This window comes from Eutrema salsugineum, unplaced genomic scaffold, assembly GCF_000478725.1.
Source record: "Eutrema salsugineum unplaced genomic scaffold, Eutsalg1_0 scaffold_10, whole genome shotgun sequence".
Lineage (NCBI taxonomy): Eukaryota > Viridiplantae > Streptophyta > Magnoliopsida > Brassicales > Brassicaceae > Eutrema > Eutrema salsugineum.
In genome coordinates, this window is record NW_006256908.1 from 5,406,611 (window position 1) to 5,423,949 (window position 17,339).

At 35.5% G+C, this 17,339-nt stretch overlaps 4 protein-coding genes and 1 long non-coding RNA gene across 7 annotated transcripts; 2 read left to right on the forward strand and 3 right to left on the reverse strand.

Annotated features, from left to right (window-relative positions):
* The first annotated feature begins 2,708 nt into the window (after nucleotides 1-2,708).
* On the forward strand, nucleotides 2,709-3,539 carry LOC18026653 (mitogen-activated protein kinase kinase kinase 3). Its single transcript, XM_006410029.1, has one exon. The coding sequence runs from the start codon at nucleotides 2,709-2,711 to the stop codon at nucleotides 3,537-3,539; it is 831 nt and encodes a 276-aa protein (XP_006410092.1).
* Nucleotides 3,540-3,966: 427 nt separating this feature from the next.
* On the reverse strand, nucleotides 3,967-6,544 carry LOC18026654 (thylakoidal processing peptidase 1, chloroplastic). Its single transcript, XM_006410030.2, has 7 exons — nucleotides 6,376-6,544; nucleotides 5,583-6,295; nucleotides 5,175-5,243; nucleotides 5,006-5,074; nucleotides 4,731-4,817; nucleotides 4,579-4,646; nucleotides 3,967-4,502 (listed from the first exon to the last, which is right to left on the reverse strand). Exons 2-7 carry the CDS (start codon nucleotides 6,210-6,212, stop codon nucleotides 4,379-4,381), a joined length of 1,047 nt encoding a protein of 348 aa, XP_006410093.1. The 5' UTR covers nucleotides 6,213-6,295; nucleotides 6,376-6,544; the 3' UTR covers nucleotides 3,967-4,378.
* A 1,618-nt stretch (nucleotides 6,545-8,162) lies between these two features.
* Nucleotides 8,163-10,284, reverse strand: LOC112081452. Of its 3 annotated transcripts, XR_002896513.1 has the most exons (5): nucleotides 10,145-10,284; nucleotides 9,921-9,985; nucleotides 9,108-9,696; nucleotides 8,729-8,934; nucleotides 8,163-8,605 (listed from the first exon to the last, which is right to left on the reverse strand). It is a non-coding gene; the product is annotated as an uncharacterized LOC112081452 (long non-coding RNA). The 3 variants fall into 3 exon arrangements; XR_002896511.1 differs by having other exon boundaries at nucleotides 8,729-9,696; XR_002896512.1 differs by having other exon boundaries at nucleotides 8,729-9,696; nucleotides 10,109-10,284.
* A 330-nt stretch (nucleotides 10,285-10,614) lies between these two features.
* LOC18026655 (LEAF RUST 10 DISEASE-RESISTANCE LOCUS RECEPTOR-LIKE PROTEIN KINASE-like 2.1) lies at nucleotides 10,615-13,717 on the forward strand. The gene is made up of 4 exons (XM_006410032.2): nucleotides 10,615-10,785; nucleotides 10,876-11,574; nucleotides 12,292-12,327; nucleotides 12,419-13,717. Exons 1-4 carry the CDS (start codon nucleotides 10,731-10,733, stop codon nucleotides 13,579-13,581), a joined length of 1,953 nt encoding a protein of 650 aa, XP_006410095.2. The 5' UTR covers nucleotides 10,615-10,730; the 3' UTR covers nucleotides 13,582-13,717.
* Nucleotides 13,718-14,415: 698 nt separating this feature from the next.
* LOC18026656 (endochitinase At2g43590) lies at nucleotides 14,416-15,883 on the reverse strand. Its single transcript, XM_006410033.2, has 2 exons — nucleotides 15,233-15,883; nucleotides 14,416-14,908 (listed from the first exon to the last, which is right to left on the reverse strand). The coding sequence occupies exons 1-2, from the start codon at nucleotides 15,609-15,611 to the stop codon at nucleotides 14,508-14,510; spliced, it is 780 nt and encodes a 259-aa protein (XP_006410096.1). The 5' UTR covers nucleotides 15,612-15,883; the 3' UTR covers nucleotides 14,416-14,507.
* Between the last annotated feature and the right edge of the window lie 1,456 nt (nucleotides 15,884-17,339).

Consider the following 17,339-nt stretch of genomic DNA (forward strand, 5'->3'; position numbering starts at 1 on the left):
TAATTTTTTTTTTGTTTCAAGTAAGTTTGGTAGATATATTTGGAAAACGATAAGTAGTTTGGTAGATTTATTGTATTTTTTGTTGTAAAGTTCATAATATGTGATGGTAGATTTTTTTGAAAAACGATATGTAGTTTGGTAGATTAGTTATTTGATGGTAGATATTTAGAAAACGAACTATGGTTTGGTAGATTTATTAGTTATTTGATGGTAAAATTATTTTAGAGTAAAAACGATGTCATTTAGTAGATTTATTAGTCATCTAATGATAGATTTATTTGTAATACGATGTGGTTTGGTAGATTTATTAGTCATTTAATGGTAACTTATTTGAAAAATGATTTGTGTTTGGTAGATTTATTAGTTATTTATGGTAGATTTATCAGTCGTATATATTTGAATTTTATATACGAATGACAGTATTTGTTTATTTTTTTCTGACAGATTATGGGCTTTGTCATGGTGAACAAATCTTTAATGGGATATCCAGCATCGATCCGACATGTTTTACTATGAATTAATTGTAGATTTGCATTTGGTAGATTTGTTTTGAAATAATGGTAGATTTATTATTAAATTGATGGTATATCTGTATTTTGAATTTGTAAAAATGATAATTAGATTTTAAATGATAATATTGTTGTTTTCAAATTATATTTGTCGTAAAACATTGACCCAGACATTTTCACATTTTTACCATATTTGCTAGTAATGTTATTATTCAATTTAATTTATTTCTTTACTTTCACTATGATGTATATCATAACTGAATAAAATTTTAATCAAAACACATGACTAAAATCATTTGATATTGTGATGTTGTAAGAGTTTATGTAAATAGAATTAAATGTAACAAATATTCAAAAATAAAAATAAAAAAATCATAAGTTAAGAGATGGTTATTACAGATATGACATATATGTTCAAAGTTAATATGAAAAGCAAAATTATCTTAGAGAAAATATATAACATAGAAAAAATATTCATGTTAGAAATTTTTGACCATTGATTATGGCATCTATATCGTAATACCAATAATCATCTGTGATCGAATCACAGTTAACCGACATAATCTTAGCAAACTCATGCAAAGAAAACGTTAATGGTAACAAAACCAACTCAAATATAACCATGGAACAAGTCTACCATATGTACGAAACTTGTTTAACATACGACATTTCAAAACAAGTCTACCACACCTCTGGTTTTTTCGTAGATAGGACAATACTTTTAGGACAAAAAAGTAATTTCAATCCATAAAGTCAAATGTCTGCCAAACAACTAAGTCTACCTCAAGCATGAAAAATAACTCTGCCATATATACAAGTCTACCATAAGCATCTCATATGTCTACCAGATCGAGATTATCTTTGTAAATACCAAACTTAATTAATCTACCACATGATTATTATAAGAAGTCTACCATACGTACGATAACTCTACCAGATTACATAAACTCTACCAAATAAACAAACATATCTACCAATATTCTGTAAGTCTACCTCATGTAACAAATAATCTACCACTCACCGGAATAAATTTTACTTGAATTTAAATCTACCACAAAACAAACATATCTACCACAAAACAAATAAATCTACCAACATTATGTAAGTCTACCTCATGTAACAAATAATCTACCACTCACTGGAATGAATTTTACTTGAATTTAAATCTACCACAAAACAAACATCTCTACCACAAAAGCAAAAAATCTACCAACAAGATATAACTCTACCATAAAACAGATATATTTACCATCACGTTTTGACACATAAATCTACTGCCAAATGACATAAGTCTACCAACTCAGAAAATAAATCTACTTCACTGTCAATAAATCTACCGAGAAAGTCAACTATGCGAGAAAGTCAACGCTTTCTTTAACAAGTCTACCAACACCTTTGACAAGTCTACCATTCATAACAACAAATCTACCGAAACATAATAAATCTACCGAAACATAATAAATCTACCTCTCATCGTCAAAACTCTACCAAGATAAGTCTACCAACATTTGTAAACTCTACCAACTCTCGAATAAATCTACCATCGACCTAATAACTCTACCGACAAAATTTTTGCATTGACCAAAATTTGATAAGTCTACCGTCAAAGTCTAGTAGACTTATCAAATTTTCAGCGCTATAATCTGCCTACGTGGCATTAAAAAAGTAATGACATTTTCGTAATTAGGTTTTTTTAACAAAGACAAAAAAGGTGTTTTGGGTATGCTAGGTTAGTTTTGTAAAAAAAATAAAAGTGCGTCAAACAAATAATATAGATACTTTCTAAGGTTAGTGTAGTAATCCTCCCAATAAAAAAACTATAAAATTTTGATCAGTAAATCAATTTTTAGATTTTTTTGTTTCAGATTTGTACTTTTCATTGGGTTCAACTTGAGTTACTACAATTTTCAGATTATATCTCTCCGTTATACAGTTGATTCTTCTATACTATATATATTAAATAAATCTTGAAATATTATAATGCGACTTATTTGATATAAATTAACGAGAGGCACAATAAAATCCACAACGGTACTAATTTGATTTTTTCCTTTTTCTTCCATATCTGAACTTCTCGTTAAAAAGGAAAAAAGGAAAACATGACAGTATATATATATTGTTCTTTGAGACTTGACACCTTCGTCGTAAAAAGCTTGGTGTCTAGGGTTATCAGAAGAATCAGATTGCTGACCTATTGCGATGGCTATGTACTTCGAAAAGTTTCTCGGTAAAGGTTCTTATGGTTCCGTGAGTTTATTCAGAGGAGAACGCGACGGGAAGACAGTTTTCACCGCCCTGAAAACCTCCGACGATGATCACGCCGAGGCTCTCTTCAGAGAGTTTAAAATCCTGTCTGAATTCAAAGGATGTTCGAGAATCGTCCAGTGCTATTGGGACAGTGTGCACGAAGAGATGTTCGTCAACTACGCACGTGACTCAGAGTACACGATCGCAATGGAGTACGCAGCTGGAGGAAGCTTGAAGAGTTTCATGAAGAGCTTTAAAGACAACAAGTTGCCTGATTATATCATCAGGAAGTTTACTCTTATGCTTCTCGAAGGTTTAGCCACGATCCACGGACACGGCTATGTCCACTGCGATCTCAAACCAGACAACATCCTCGTTTTTCCGAGCTGTGTCAGCAAGAACGGCTGCCGGAGAACCTCTTACGAGTTGAAGATTTCTGATTTCGGATTGTCGAGAAGAGATGGCGACAATAGCTGGTGGCCTCGCCGTCGGTATGCCGGAACACCGATCTATATGTCGCCGGAATCGGTTTCTCACGGCGAGACAGGGAAAGGGCTCGATCTGTGGTCGTTGGGATGTGTTGTGTTGGAGATGTACACTGGAAAGAAACCTTGGTGGCATACAAACTATGACTTGAAGGATCTCAAGAAGTGTTACGAGCCACTGATTCCGAGAAATCTTCCTATTGATGCAAAGCTCTTTCTCATGACTTGCTTCTCGCCTGACCCACATGATAGAAAAGACGCTTTGACATTGTTGAGGCATTGCTTTCTTGGGAGCTGAAGTCATGCCTAGGGCTAGCATCAAGGCCTAATTGTTTTCTCTTGTTCAATACCCTGTTCTTTATCAGTTCATCGATTCGTAGAAATATGTTAAAGTTTAGGGTTTATTGATTGATTGGTCTGTAATCTCTCCGTGTAAAAAAAATCTTACATTGTAATCTGAATTAGTCTCTTTTTCAACGGTTGTTTTGCTAGTTTCCTTTTCGTTTACTTAATTTCCTTTTTGTTTATTGACTAGGTAAGTTTCCTTTCCTCTTTTCCTCAACAGATCAGTGTATAGTTCTTTCTAATCTTTCGGCAACCTCTGTTTTCAAATTTTCGTGTTCATACCCCTTTCTTCATTATCAACATGCAGCTCACAGAAAGCTTTGGTAGAGCGAACGTCACATATCTTTTACCAAGACTAATACTATTTAACAATTAAGAAAAATGCAAAATTAAGCATTGATATAACATTATCCCTAATTGGAATTATCCTTTTACAACAACACAAGTTTACAGAGTTCTTTTACATAACTCAGAAGGAAAAAAAATATATATACCCTTCTGTTTGACAATTGCCTTGACACTGTCTGGCTTTCAGGGTTGAACACACACAACAATCACATTAAAGCTTTCTTTTTTCTTTTCTTTGCATCTTCCACTCCTTTTGTACACATAATTTCTCCGGCTTCCCGACCATCAGCAAGAAGCAGATGTCATACGATCCATAACGATAGATTAATGTATCCGTAGATATCATAACATTTTGAGTTTTCCAATTCCTAAGCTGCCCAATTCTGACCAGGCAGGTTCGCACAATATTGTGCTTAATCTTAAGAAGCATCCAACTTTATTTTGTCATGAAACAGCAACTGGTCCCTTTGGCAAAGCTTGGTCGTGGTATATGGTGTCTGATACTTTGCTCGGTGGCCAATACCGGAACACAGATCTTCCGACAATGTTCTCTATCGGAAGTGGACCCCTACATTTTACATTAATGCTTATTACCCTGAATCAACACAAGACTAATTACGAGAATGCTACGTTTAGAGAGTTACCAGTTATGAGAGTCGAAACTCTTGTTGCGGTTGTCTCCTAGAACAAAGACATAACCTTGTGGGACAAACTGCAACGAAACATGAAAATCAAACCTTATCAACAATCTGATACTCAAACAAGGATGACCAAGTGTTAAGTACAAGTTTCTCACCATTGGTTCCATTCCATAGGACATTGGCTCTAAGACAAAATCTTCTTCTTGCACATTGTCATTCACAAAGAGCTTTCCATCACGAACCTGCACGATACAGCATCCACAGGTTAGACAAAAAATTGATTAAGCAAACAGATCAAAGCGTTAGGTCCATCTCTGTGAAAACTTGCTGTTCCGAGAAAGCCTCAACAGAATTAATACCGACCGAGGTGAAGAAAGACTTCAATGGGTGAATAGGATCAATCAACAAGTGGATTGGATAAAGGGCTTACTTCAACCCAGTCACCTTCACTTGCCACTATCCTCTTTATGAAGACATCATTAGAACTGTAACCATGTTCCTACAAATCAAAGGAAAACATCAAACACTTGTTTACGTAAGAAGATACCACACAGAAGTTTAAACACCCGAAAAGCAAGAATTTTTGAACTGTGACCTACCAGCAAGATCGGAGGAGCCTTGAAGATTACTATATCTGAAACCTCTGGCTTCCTGAAAAAGTATGAGACCTGACCAAATCCAAGGCACACAACAAAGATTGGCCAAAATGGTCAGTTAAGTTATTGCCTATACTTATTGAAACTTAAAAGTTCTCAAACAAAAACCTCAGGATGCAGTTTAGCTATTGCCCATAGAACAACTTAGACATTCAATAACCATAAGAGTAGCACATAACTAATGCTTCCCTAAACATCTAAGTACTGATTCCAGAGACCGGGTAAAAGTCACCATCCATAATCTATGATTACAATCAAGATCATAAACATGCCAAAACCTATTTCATCTATCATTCATAATCTATTGTTACAATCAAGATCCTATATATAAAGAAGACTCAGGATTGGTACCTTCTCGGCCATAATGCGATCACCAACGTCAAGGGTAGGGTACATAGACGCGGAAGGTATCGACTTTGGCTCCGCAAGAGCCGATCGGAAAAGTAAAGAGACGGTGACCGCCGTGAAAGCAGCCTTAGCATCCTCCGAACAGATGTTCAAAAGCTTATTAACCCATCCGCTTCCTCCACTCGATTCCTTATAATCACTCAACTCCAGCTTCCCGAGCTCCTTGCCAACATCATCACACGCCGTTCCTCCCCTGTCCACGTCATCAATCTCCGGCGGATTCATCCATTTCGACCCTTGAAGAAACGGAATCATAGAAGAGGCCTTGAACGGTGAAATCGCGAGGACGTTTGACTCAGGAGCCGACGTTGACTTCAAAACCGAGATCAGTCCCATCACAAGCGGACTCTGTCTCCCTTCTCCGATGATTTCCCTCGCGATGCTGTTGTACATCGAGGCGGGTCGGGTCCGGGGAGATTTGTCCAGATCGGGCTTCTGGCTAAAGAACATGGGACGAACCAGATGCTCAAAGCAGGAGCGGAGATCCCCGCCGGAGCCAACACGGGCTCCGGCGGAGGAAGAGAGATTCCGGGCAACATAGGAGGAGTAGGTGAAGGTGATTCTAATCGCCATGAGTACGAATTTGAAGAAGAACTTGAAGAGGTAAGGGTAAATTGAAGTGTCGTAGAGCAACAAAGTCTCGGCTAAAGAAAGACCTAGAAGAACAAGTAACCCATTTCTAATCAATCGATTGGTTAATTGGAAACAGAATCGACGAATTGAGAGGTTCAACTACCGCCGAGGAGATGATCGGAAGCTTTTCCCGCCGGCGAGGTCGAATTCCGGTGACAAGCGAAAGAGAGAGAGAGAAAGAGAGAGAGAAAGAGAGATCTGGGAATCCCAAAAGGGCAGATCTTGGAGCTTGAGGTGGTTGCAATCAAGGAAACTTCTTGCCGAGCAGACGAGAATGGTAACTAATATCTAAATCAACTATATTATTCAAATTATTTTATGTAGACAAGTCAAATCTTGACCAGAAAAAATAAAGAGAGTATTAAAGTCAAATTGTCGTTAGAAAAAAAAAATGAGTCAAATTCGGCTGCGGGGCTTTCTGGGCCACACGATCTCGTCATTAGTAGTGATGTGCTTCGCGCAGATTTTATTTTATATTTTTATGTGTTTTATATTTTTATATATTTTTTTAAAAAAAATAATCTGTTGGATAAATTTTTTAAAATTTAATAGTTTTTTTTTCTATATTTGCATTGTACAATACTTATTAGTGTTTGTATATAATAACAAATTTTCTTAATTATGTTATTAATTTCTGTTAATTTTTTTTATTTCATGTACTTTTATATATTGTCTGTCATTATTGTGTGATTTTTATTACAGTATTAAAATTTTTTTTTTGTTAATGCTCTAAACGTTGCGCAGTAATAATTTTTAATCATTTATTCTTACCTTTTTTGAAATTTAAACATCATATTTATCCATTTTTGTTAATTTTTTTCTTCTTCTTCATTTTCATATTTTCATATTTTGATATCTTTATCTTCTGTTCTCTTTCTTTGTTTTCATATTTTTCAAAATTCTTTTTCATCAGCTTTGTGTTCTTTTTTTTATTATCCATATTCCTCTTCATGGTCTTTAATTTCTATTCGTTTTCATCTTTTTAATATCTTCTGTTTTTTATTTTGATTTTTCTTCTTCCTTCTATTTTTCTTATTATTTTTCATTATTTTTGCTTTTTTTAATTATCATCATTTTAAAATATTTTTTCAATTTAATAATTTATTATTTTTAAGAATATATATATATTTAATCCAGTTAGTATTACAATGTTTTTAATTATTAATATCTAATTATCACTTATTTTTTATTTATACTATAAATTTTTTAATTTAATTTAATTTATACTAAATATATTAATAATAAACATTAATATATTTATTAAATGCATACTTTAAATATACTTAAATGTTAAGCTTTATGAGTTTGCTGATGTGGATAGTCTAAATGGAAAGAAAACTCTCTCATTATATAATAGATTTATAAAATACTAGGTGAGTATCTGCGCATACGCGCAGTTTTTTTTTAATGTTTGTTTAAAATATTTGCAAAATCATCTAAATTTTATTATCTAAGTCACATTATCACCATTCTCCAAAAAGTTGCTAGTAATTAGTTTTGGTTTATTCTCATGAAATTGCTTATGTGATGAACTTTTGATATCTGGATTTGCCAATTTTAGAACGTACAAGAAAACTTTAATGAATATAAATTTATAGTCACAACCATGAATCAATAGTTATAGATTGCAGTTAGAGTGAGGAAAGGACATTGTTTTTGGCTAATGAGGTGACATAGTGAGAACTCGTTTTGTTGGAGTTTGATATGAATTCAAAATTGTGACTGCATACAATGAGTATTGATCAAACATTTAGCCAAATCAAAACTGTGTTACTTTTGTGGAGTTTGATATGAATTCAAAATTGAAAATATTCCGGATGTAATTCAATTAAAAAAAAACATTGATCAAATCTTTAGCCAAGTCAATGAGGTTTTTTTTTTGTTCTTCTATTATATAAATATATAGTACAACTTAAATATGCACATTACCCACCAAGTAACCATGCAAATACATAACCAAATGGATGGGTATTGTAAGCAAAATTGTGAGAAATCACAAAACAGCTGTCAACCATACACAACATTCATTTCCGAAGAGGGCACTACAGGATAAAAGACTGCCGTCTTACTTGCAACGTTGTCGACTTCCATGTATTAAGATCTCGGGGTCGTTCCATGAACCTTTGTCTGAATGCATAGATTCGTCTTTATCTGCGCAGGTACAAGTACCACCCACAAAGGCAGTTCACTAAACAAACAATGAGAAGAGAGAGTCTTTAGATGCTTATCTGAAGATAAAACAACAGTTCCAAAGTCACATGTAAAGAGTTATCAAGTTAGCACTTGGCGTGAATGATTTCTAGCAGTTTGCTTTGGTATTGGTTGCCAAGAACCTGCCATTAATGAACAGAAGCAGTGGTTTTTTACTAACCAACCGAGACTGCTATAGACTATAGTCTTTCAAGTGGAAAAAGAAGTAAAGTTTGGATCTTGAAATGAAAGGAAAGCTTAATTACCTGAATCTTAGCTGTGGTCTTTGGGTCAAGAAAAGACTATACCATTTCCTTTGGATGTCGAAATCGTAAATGGACCTCGGTACCAGTGATACTGAGTATTAGTTTCAATAAAAAGACAAATTTTGTGATTGGAAAGGCCTTACTGAAAGGAGCTTTTTTCTCCCAAAAACCGTCTCGACAGACATTCCATCCTCGTGGCTCACCGGCTGACAACATTGTAGTTCAGTGAAAGAAGGGGAATTCGATTTACGTATCTATTAAGGTAAATAGTAAGAAACATAGAGGAATAGACATAACGAAACTTTTTAGACGAGAGTAAATTCAGCCTGTTATTAGTGACTCTTCCTGTGATATTAATGAGTAATGGGGCAGTTATTACCATTGACTCTTCATGTCCTTCACCAAACCATAACGCCAGATCACACAAAGCTTGTCTTGTAGATTCTACATTCATTGGCTCACCATACGAGAAGCTGTGGTTCTAGGCTACAGAGAAACAAAAAATAGTTGGTAACATATTGATGTAAGAAAGGAACCACGAGAAGCAAAAACTGAGATGTCACTTGAGTCTTCGCTCGTGCGTGCATCAGCAATCAGATACTCATTGGACAACCTATATGGTCATCAATTGCCATTGTCTTCTCCATACTGCTCCGCTTCTGAAGATTAAAAGAGAGACTGACAAAGTAGTGTGTGACTATTATTATTGGTAAACTTCAAATGATTTTACTTTTGTTTTATACCTTTATGACTCATGCCTCACCAAGATTAAGTTTTGTGATGCAAATAGAACCCACTAAAGACAGATAAAAACAAAAGATTACATCTAAGGTGCTTACAATGGAAAGTTGAATGAATCGGAATCAACCAGTTGGATTTTGCTGAACGTAGCAAGACTGTTAATACAAAGACGAGGCGCAAAGGGATACTCTTCTCGGACTTCAGATCAACTCCTCAGTATAACCAAGCTGCAACAATTCGAAAGCCTTGAGAATCAATGGATACACAAGTGCACACACCCAATCTACGCATATACCAACATAGCACATTATTAAATTAATCAAAAAAGAACACTATCTTTGATTCTCGCTCTTTGTCAACACAGGAAAACCCTGTTTCCCCCAATATTCTGGAAGCCGCTATTTTCTAAGGAAGCGATATACTGTAGTAGCTAGAGTATACGAGAAATTACCTTGATAGATTCATTGGCAATACTCAATGTGAAATAGACCTGTGTCGTACACTCATACTCAGTCCCTAAGAACAAAAATACCCGAGAATGATCTATATAAGCACCATAATCGTTGCATTTGTTGCGAACCCAGAAATGATGTTACAAGATTTCGTTTAAATGGATTATGAATGCCTAGAACACTTTACCAGCACAATCTCTTTCTTGAGTCTAAAGCCGCTTACCTTGCTTGTGGCTTCCATGGAAGAGAGGCGAAGCTGAGAAGACCCAATCTCCCACTCATTTGTATCAATATTTCTTCTGGTAGATTTAAAGTACGAATGGTTAGATGAGAAAAGTAAAATGAATTGATTTTCGTATAAATGAGGGAAGAGTAGAAGAGCAAACGCAGGAAAAAATTAATGTCCAGAGTAAATTCAAAACTAAAGAGAAGAAGACAAGAAGGCATGAGTAAAAGCGCGTGAGCATCAAACTATGAAAGAAAACACGTGGCACTTTCAGAGATGCTGACGTGTCACAAATTTGGAAAGAGTTGAGCATGTTTTATAGTATAGATTACGTCGCATTTGTAATTAGTTTCCTTTCCCCATCGGCACTGGGCCCTTGACACAGCTAGTGTAGAAGACCGAGTCAGGCAAGTTCATATACTTGAGTACTTGACTATCTAAAAAAAAAAAAAAAAGAAGATGAGAATTTCCATTTTACTTCTTCCTTGGCAAGATATTTTTTTCTCTCGAAATGTTCCTATTCGATGCCAAGGAGAAAAAATAGTTAATTATTATAATTTTCCTATCATTGGTCTTGGTATCGATGGCAGAGAGATTTCCGTTGCTTATGCTGATTGCTTCACATTTATTGGTCTCGGGTACGTGCGTTTCTATTAAAGAAAAATTCCAGGGAGCTAGTCTGGTTTTAATCACTATATCTGTTAAATCCTTAATTTTGTTAATTGTAGTGATGTCGAGGAGCTTTACAATAGAGAACAAATGCGAATACACAATATGGCCTGCAAGCTACAACTACGCAGGATCGGTGGACACAACTGGTTTCATTCTGGAGAAAGGAGAGAAGCGTACGGTCAATACGACGTCGTCATGGATAGGTCATTTCTGGGGCAGAACGCTCTGTACCACAAACTCAACAGGACATTTGTTATGCCTCACCGGTGACTGCAACTCCGGCGAAATCGAGTGCAACGGTCGTCCCGTCGTTCCTCCGGCGACTTTAGCCGAGTTTAACCTCGCTTATGACGGTGGTGATGACTATTACGACGTCAACGTCATCAATGGTTACAACCTCCCTTTGATTGTGACACCAGAGAACCGAAACTGCAAAAGCATCAAATGCGTTGTTGACATGAACAATACATGTCCATTGGATCTTAGGCAGAGCAACAGCGACAGTACTGGATCCGACAACAATCCATTCGCTTGTAGGACTTCGTGTCAGAGAAACCAGTCGCGAGAGCTTTGCTGTGTCGGACTTTACGTGGAGAAAGGGGTAAGACCGGAAGAATGCAAGCGGACCATCTACTCGGAGACTTTCGAACAAGCGTGTCCAGGCGCTTACAGCTACGCCTATGACACTGATATCAGCACCTTCAGATGTCCATATTCCTCCAACTTTGTCATCACGTTTTGCCCAACAAAACCAGGTTAATTCCTCTCCACTCGCCTCTTATTTCATTTTCAGACAACTCTATTATTCATCTCTCTCATCCATTATGTTAAAGGTAGGTATAAAATCAATACCTACATGTCTTATTTTTTGAATAATCTATATTTATAGCAATAAAATACTATTGTTCCTTCACCAAGTAATAAGAGAAATGAGTAACTAAACAAAATCTAGAATCTATATTATTTATAAGGGACCAGAAAAACCTTGCTTACATATCATTAGGAAATGCATTAACATAAATACGGCCATGTAGACATCCAACAACTCATTCTAAAGATATCTTTAGGCCAGTTTGTATCACTTAAATGCCCCCATAAGACATTAGTGGTTTGCATTTGTAATAGATAAGTCAAACTTGGTAGAATGCGTGATATTGACAAAAATAAAAATACAACATACATGTTTTTGGATCCATATAAAATCACTATGTGAATTCTGTTGCTACTTATATATGTATATTGATGATAAGTAATTAAGTTACTTGTTGGAGAAAGCAATAAAATGTCTTCAATGGCTGAATCTCCATTAATTAGCGCCTCATAATACCAATATATATATTCTTTTAAGCTCCCTCAGTGTCCGAAAAACTCGAACAGGCAAAACGTTACTTAATTCAATTTTCTTGGACCTACGAAAAATAACTATTTTTTTTTTGTTTGTTGATCGAAATCTTTGGTTGATACATTTGCAGGTAAATCTCCAATATTGAAGTTAACAATCATACTTGGTACACTTCAACCGTGTGACATTACTCCAAAACTGTCTTACTCAGATTAATTATACCAGCTAAATAACTTTCCAGACTTGTTTTCTTGCAGGAGTCTTATCAGCTTTTGCTATGATTATCATTATTGCGGTAGTGGTAAAGGTGAGAGCAAATAATATGAAAAAGAAGGATCAGAATAGGAAGAACATCGAAGCAGTTGTAATGTTGAAACGATTTAGTTATGCACAAGTCAAGAAGATGACAAAATCATTCTCGAATGTTCTTGGGAAAGGAGGATTTGGAACTGTCTATAAAGGGAAGTTACCTGATGGCAGCCGAGATGTTGCAGTAAAAATATTGAAGGAGTCAACCGGGAATGGGGAAGAGTTCATCAATGAAGTAGCTAGCATGAGTAGAACATCTCATGTTAACATTGTTTCTCTTCTTGGATTCTGCTATGAAGGAAACAAGAAAACTATAGTATATGAGTTCATGCCCAATGGATCCCTAGACAAGTTCATCTCCGAGAAGATGTCTACAAAGATGGATTGGAAAACGTTATACAACATTGCACTAGGTGTGTCTCGTGGCCTAGATTACTTGCACAACCGTTGTGTATCGAGGATTGTACATTTCGATATAAAGCCGCAGAATATACTCATCGATGGAGGTGCTTGCCCCAAAATTTCGGATTTTGGTCTTGCAAAGCTATGCAAAAATAATGAAAGCATCATGTCAATGCTAGACGCGAGAGGCACAATAGGGTACATTGCTCCAGAAGTGTTTTCCAAGAATTATGGAGGAGTTTCTCATAAGTCGGATGTGTATAGTTATGGAATGGTGGTTCTTGAGATGATTGGAGCAAAAAACATAGAAAGAGCTCAAAATGGTGGATCCAACAACAGTTCAATGTACTTCCCAGATTGGATTTATGAAGATCTTGACAAGGGAGAAATCATGAGATTTTTCGAGGATCAAATAACAGAAGAAGAAGATGAGAAGATTGTTAAAAAACTGGTAATTGTGGGTCTGTGGTGTATTCAGACCAATCCTTTTGATCGTCCTCCAATGAGCCATGTCGTTGAAATGTTAGAAGGGAGTACAGAGGCTCTCCAGATTCCACCTAAGCCTCTTTTATCTTTACCAGCGTTAACAGTTCAAGAGACTTCAAGCTTCTCGAAACCAAGTCAAGATACTTCACACTATTCGGAAGAAGTTCAAGATATTTCACAAGAAAATCAAGATAACTTAAGCTCTTCCTACCAAGGCCAGTAAGTAAGATCTTATTAACGGTTGTTGATGATATCCAAATTAGATTTTGTTGTTATTCCCCCATTGATCATTCCTGTGGAAATATAACCTAAACTGTTATTTGCTTGCAAAAAGAGATCAATTATGTTTTAGATGCAGACACGAGACATCTGACATCGTTGTTCGATGTGGATCAATAACATAGACAAAAAAAATTAAAGTACGGTTCAAAAGAATTTGGAAGAGACAAAGAGAGCCATGTGACTTTTAAACTCCTCGTAACTAGCTAAGCTAGCAGGAGATGGATTTTTTATCTTTTTTTCTTCTTAAGAAACTTTACAGATGAAAATTACATTGAATGTTCAAGTCAGCTCAAAAAGATTTTTCGAAAAGGTTATTTACTACAAACATATAATCTATGTGCAGGACGCAATTAAAATGCGTTGGGGGTCATTTTTTTTTTTTGGTTTTTTTTCTATCATTTTTTTGTGAATCACATTTGGATCGCACATCAACTATCAAAATAGGACAACTCAACTGTGGTTTACATTTTTTTTGAAATATTTTGGAAATTTTGGAAAAACATTTATACTAGTTAATCAAAACCAATTATGAGTATTTGATACAACTTGACCACCCGCTATGTCTGTATAAATATCGGTCCAAATTGACCACTCGATTCTGTTTGGACCACTGCACGTTACCATTGGAACCATCAACTAGCTACAAGTACTTATCAATTTACATTTTTTCTTGCGTAATGAATTACAGCCATATATGTCGTACCAAGCTACCAGTTCTTGCGATTGCGAGTATAAAAGCAAATACCATAAATGTAAAAAATCAAATAGTCTTTTGTATAATTCTTTTACTAATCTTTAAATAATTTGATTCATTCTCACTATATTACTACAAAAGCTTTACATCACTTCTATATTCGGTGCATTTTTTTAGCAAGTGATGTTGGCACCAGATTCTACACCAAGCTGGCCACAATAGTCTCTATAGTACCTAATCCTTGCATTGACCGCACCTGAGTTCTCCCCGTTACACTCCATCACATTGATGGCTCTAATAGTCGCTCCAAATCCTTGGCTCAGCACCGGCCTAACGCTATTCATCCAAAACCATAAGGCCGTCCCGAAAGACACATTTGGATTGCTAGTCACAAACTCGGGCTGGCTTAGAAGGTCGACACCGAGAATCCGACCACAAGCTCCGTAGTTGTAGTTCCATGTTAGTTGGAACGGACCACGACCATAGTAGTTCTTGCCCAGTGCACATGGATATTCTCTGTTGTTCTTGTCGCAGTAGTCACCTGAACTCCCTACCTCCTCTATGTAGCAAAAATCTAAACATAGAGAATTTTATGAAGCTAAGTGGTCGGTACCAGTTTGAGATCAATATTTCATTTAAAAACAATTCTTTTCTTTTTTCGAAAAAATATAAGAATACTATTCTAAGACCCAGACTTTTTTGTTTGTGAAATAATCGGAGACTAAACCTTTGATATTTCAACTGTTAATTATTTCATAATTTGCTAAATTCTATACGTGGCCAATTTTAGACCGGAGTAGAGTCAAGATTTGTTTCCCAACCGGAATAAATTCTAGACTTTTCTTGGTATATATATATACATATATATATATAAGAGAAAGAAAAGTCCCGTACGTACGTTTGGTCTCGTGAGTGAAATGTGCAAATAGTGTAGCGATCTCGCGCCTGGTAACGAAACTTGTAAAGTTTGGGAAAGTATTAGCGGCGTTGATGAAAGAGTCACGGGTGTAGAATCTTTTTCCGGCGCAGCTATTATTGGCTTGGCTAATAATCTTGTCAAAGAATTCTTGTGTAACAATCCTGTCAAGCGGCTCTTTACTTTTCCTGCAAGGACCGGATCGACAACCAGAGCCACAGTAATCGTCGTCAATACCACAATAACCTTTCTGACTGCAGCAAAGGATGGGAGAGCAGCCGCAGTACTGTGACTTGGCAGTTTTAGAGTAGAAACTGAAGAGGCAGATGAGAAAAACTGCAAAGAGTTTTGTGAGAGCCATGTTTTAGTGGTACTGCTTGTTGATGATCAGGTTGAAGAATAGGAAGATGAGCCCAAGAGGTTGAGATTGTTTAGTGTGGGGCATGTTTGGTGGTTTGGTCATTTTTTTGGGATATAATGGCAAGTCTTTCGGAATAAAATGTTTCTTTTTTTTTGGTTTAATATGAATTTTGATTATTGTAATTAGAATTCAGAAGAGAAGTCAAGAACTTTGCATTAGATATATTGAGACTCAACTAAATAGCCTCGATGTAGAAGTCTTGGGGAAATAAACACGGCTTTGACATTTGACTCTTTAGTTTTCCTCAAAGACTATTTTATGGTCTAGTAATTCCTTTTTTTTCCGAACAGAACAGATATATATATGGTAATTTTTGTATCATTTCTGAATAACATATATATACTCCAGATGATCTTATACTCTGTGTGTGTGTGTGTCTGTGTCTGTGTGTGTGTGTGTTTATTTTTTTTAAGAGAGTTATTTTTTTGGTTGGCGGAATCCTTATGCTGCTTCAACTCTTCAAGGCGAGCCAGCTCATATTTCTCACGTGAAGTAAAACCGGAGACTATTCTTGCTGATAAAGAAGCTCTAAGAGCTGTCACCATGAGGTCCATGACCTTTTTTTTTATGATTAGAAACTAACAGATTTTTTAAAGATTACATTCTGTCTCTGATATAAATCGGTCGGGCCAGGGCAAACTTAGGCGGCCAAAATCACTTGGGCGTCCCGATTTTGGCCGAATCAGTAACGAACTTTTTTTAATACAGATGTTCGATTATCACCTAGAAAACTTTTGAAAATCGTAATTAAATTCAGGGCTCTCTCATTTCGTTAAAATCGTTCATTTCATTATATTATTAATACAACATTAGTATTATATGATATAGCTTCTCCTATCATCTTATGCGATCTCTTATCAGACCGTTTCTAATTAACAATATGAAAACCTTTCCAAAACCTTTTGTTATATTTTTTAATTGTTTGAAAGTTGTGGTATATTTGTAAAGTAAGACGAAAAAAAATGAAAAGATAACAATTCTCAGAGTGCTACAAAAAAAAAACTCCACTGACTTTTATATATTTATTTGCTGGATTATTAAAAAGATAGTTTTTGTTATTAGCACAATTTTGACAATGATTTAAAACATGAAAAATTATGTAAAGAGAAACAGTGTCTAATTGGTTGACAATAGAGTAAATAATTGAGAAGAATTAAGAGGGAAGGGATAGAGAAGAAAGGAAAAGTAGAAATTGAGAGGGAAATTTTCTCACTTGCCTGTGGGATCAATTTCCTATTATCAACAAAGAAAAGAGAAAAAAATTCCACTTCCTTTTAATCTCCCTTCACCTTGATTGGTGTTTTTTTTTTGTAGGATTCAAGAGTAAAAAAAATCCCACTCTTTCCTTTCCCTCTATACATGTCGACCAATCGGACCCTCAGTGAGGACGGCTAAGATAGATGAACCCATTCGTTCGTTTAATGTGTTTGGTTAAGCGAATCTACTCGATCGTTCTTACATGTCCTTTTGGACCACTTTAGATATACATTGTCGACTAAGGTCTTATATCAATCAAACATCTACCATTGAACAAACTATATATGGGTTTTTCTTTAAATTGTTTTTCTTTTTTCTTCTTCATATTTATTGATCTGGTTTTAAATTTTGTCAGGACTCATACATATACTCATTTGATACGTTACAGATAAAGAATAATGTATGGTTTTG

What these genes read in the sequence shown, in the direction of transcription:
- LOC18026653 (XM_006410029.1), top strand. Translation starts at nt 2,709, where the DNA reads ATGGCTATGTACTTCGAAAAGTTTCTCGGTAAAGGTTCTTATGGTTCC.
- LOC18026656 (XM_006410033.2), bottom strand. Translation starts at nt 15,611, where the DNA reads ATGGCTCTCACAAAACTCTTTGCAGTTTTTCTCATCTGCCTCTTCAGT. An exon ending in TTTCACTCACGAGACCAAAC is followed by an intron (nt 14,909 to 15,232) that starts GTACGTACGGGA and finishes CTCTATGTTTAG; the next exon opens with ATTTTTGCTACATAGAGGAG.
- LOC18026654 (XM_006410030.2), bottom strand. Translation starts at nt 6,212, where the DNA reads ATGGCGATTAGAATCACCTTCACCTACTCCTCCTATGTTGCCCGGAAT. An exon ending in ATCGCATTATGGCCGAGAAG is followed by an intron (nt 5,244 to 5,582) that starts GTACCAATCCTG and finishes GGATTTGGTCAG; the next exon opens with GTCTCATACTTTTTCAGGAA. An exon ending in AGTTTCGACTCTCATAACTG is followed by an intron (nt 4,503 to 4,578) that starts GTAACTCTCTAA and finishes TGTAAAATGTAG; the next exon opens with GGGTCCACTTCCGATAGAGA.
- LOC18026655 (XM_006410032.2), top strand. Translation starts at nt 10,731, where the DNA reads ATGGCAGAGAGATTTCCGTTGCTTATGCTGATTGCTTCACATTTATTG. An exon ending in GTTTTGCCCAACAAAACCAG is followed by an intron (nt 11,575 to 12,291) that starts GTTAATTCCTCT and finishes ATACATTTGCAG; the next exon opens with GTAAATCTCCAATATTGAAG. An exon ending in GAAGTTAACAATCATACTTG is followed by an intron (nt 12,328 to 12,418) that starts GTACACTTCAAC and finishes GTTTTCTTGCAG; the next exon opens with GAGTCTTATCAGCTTTTGCT.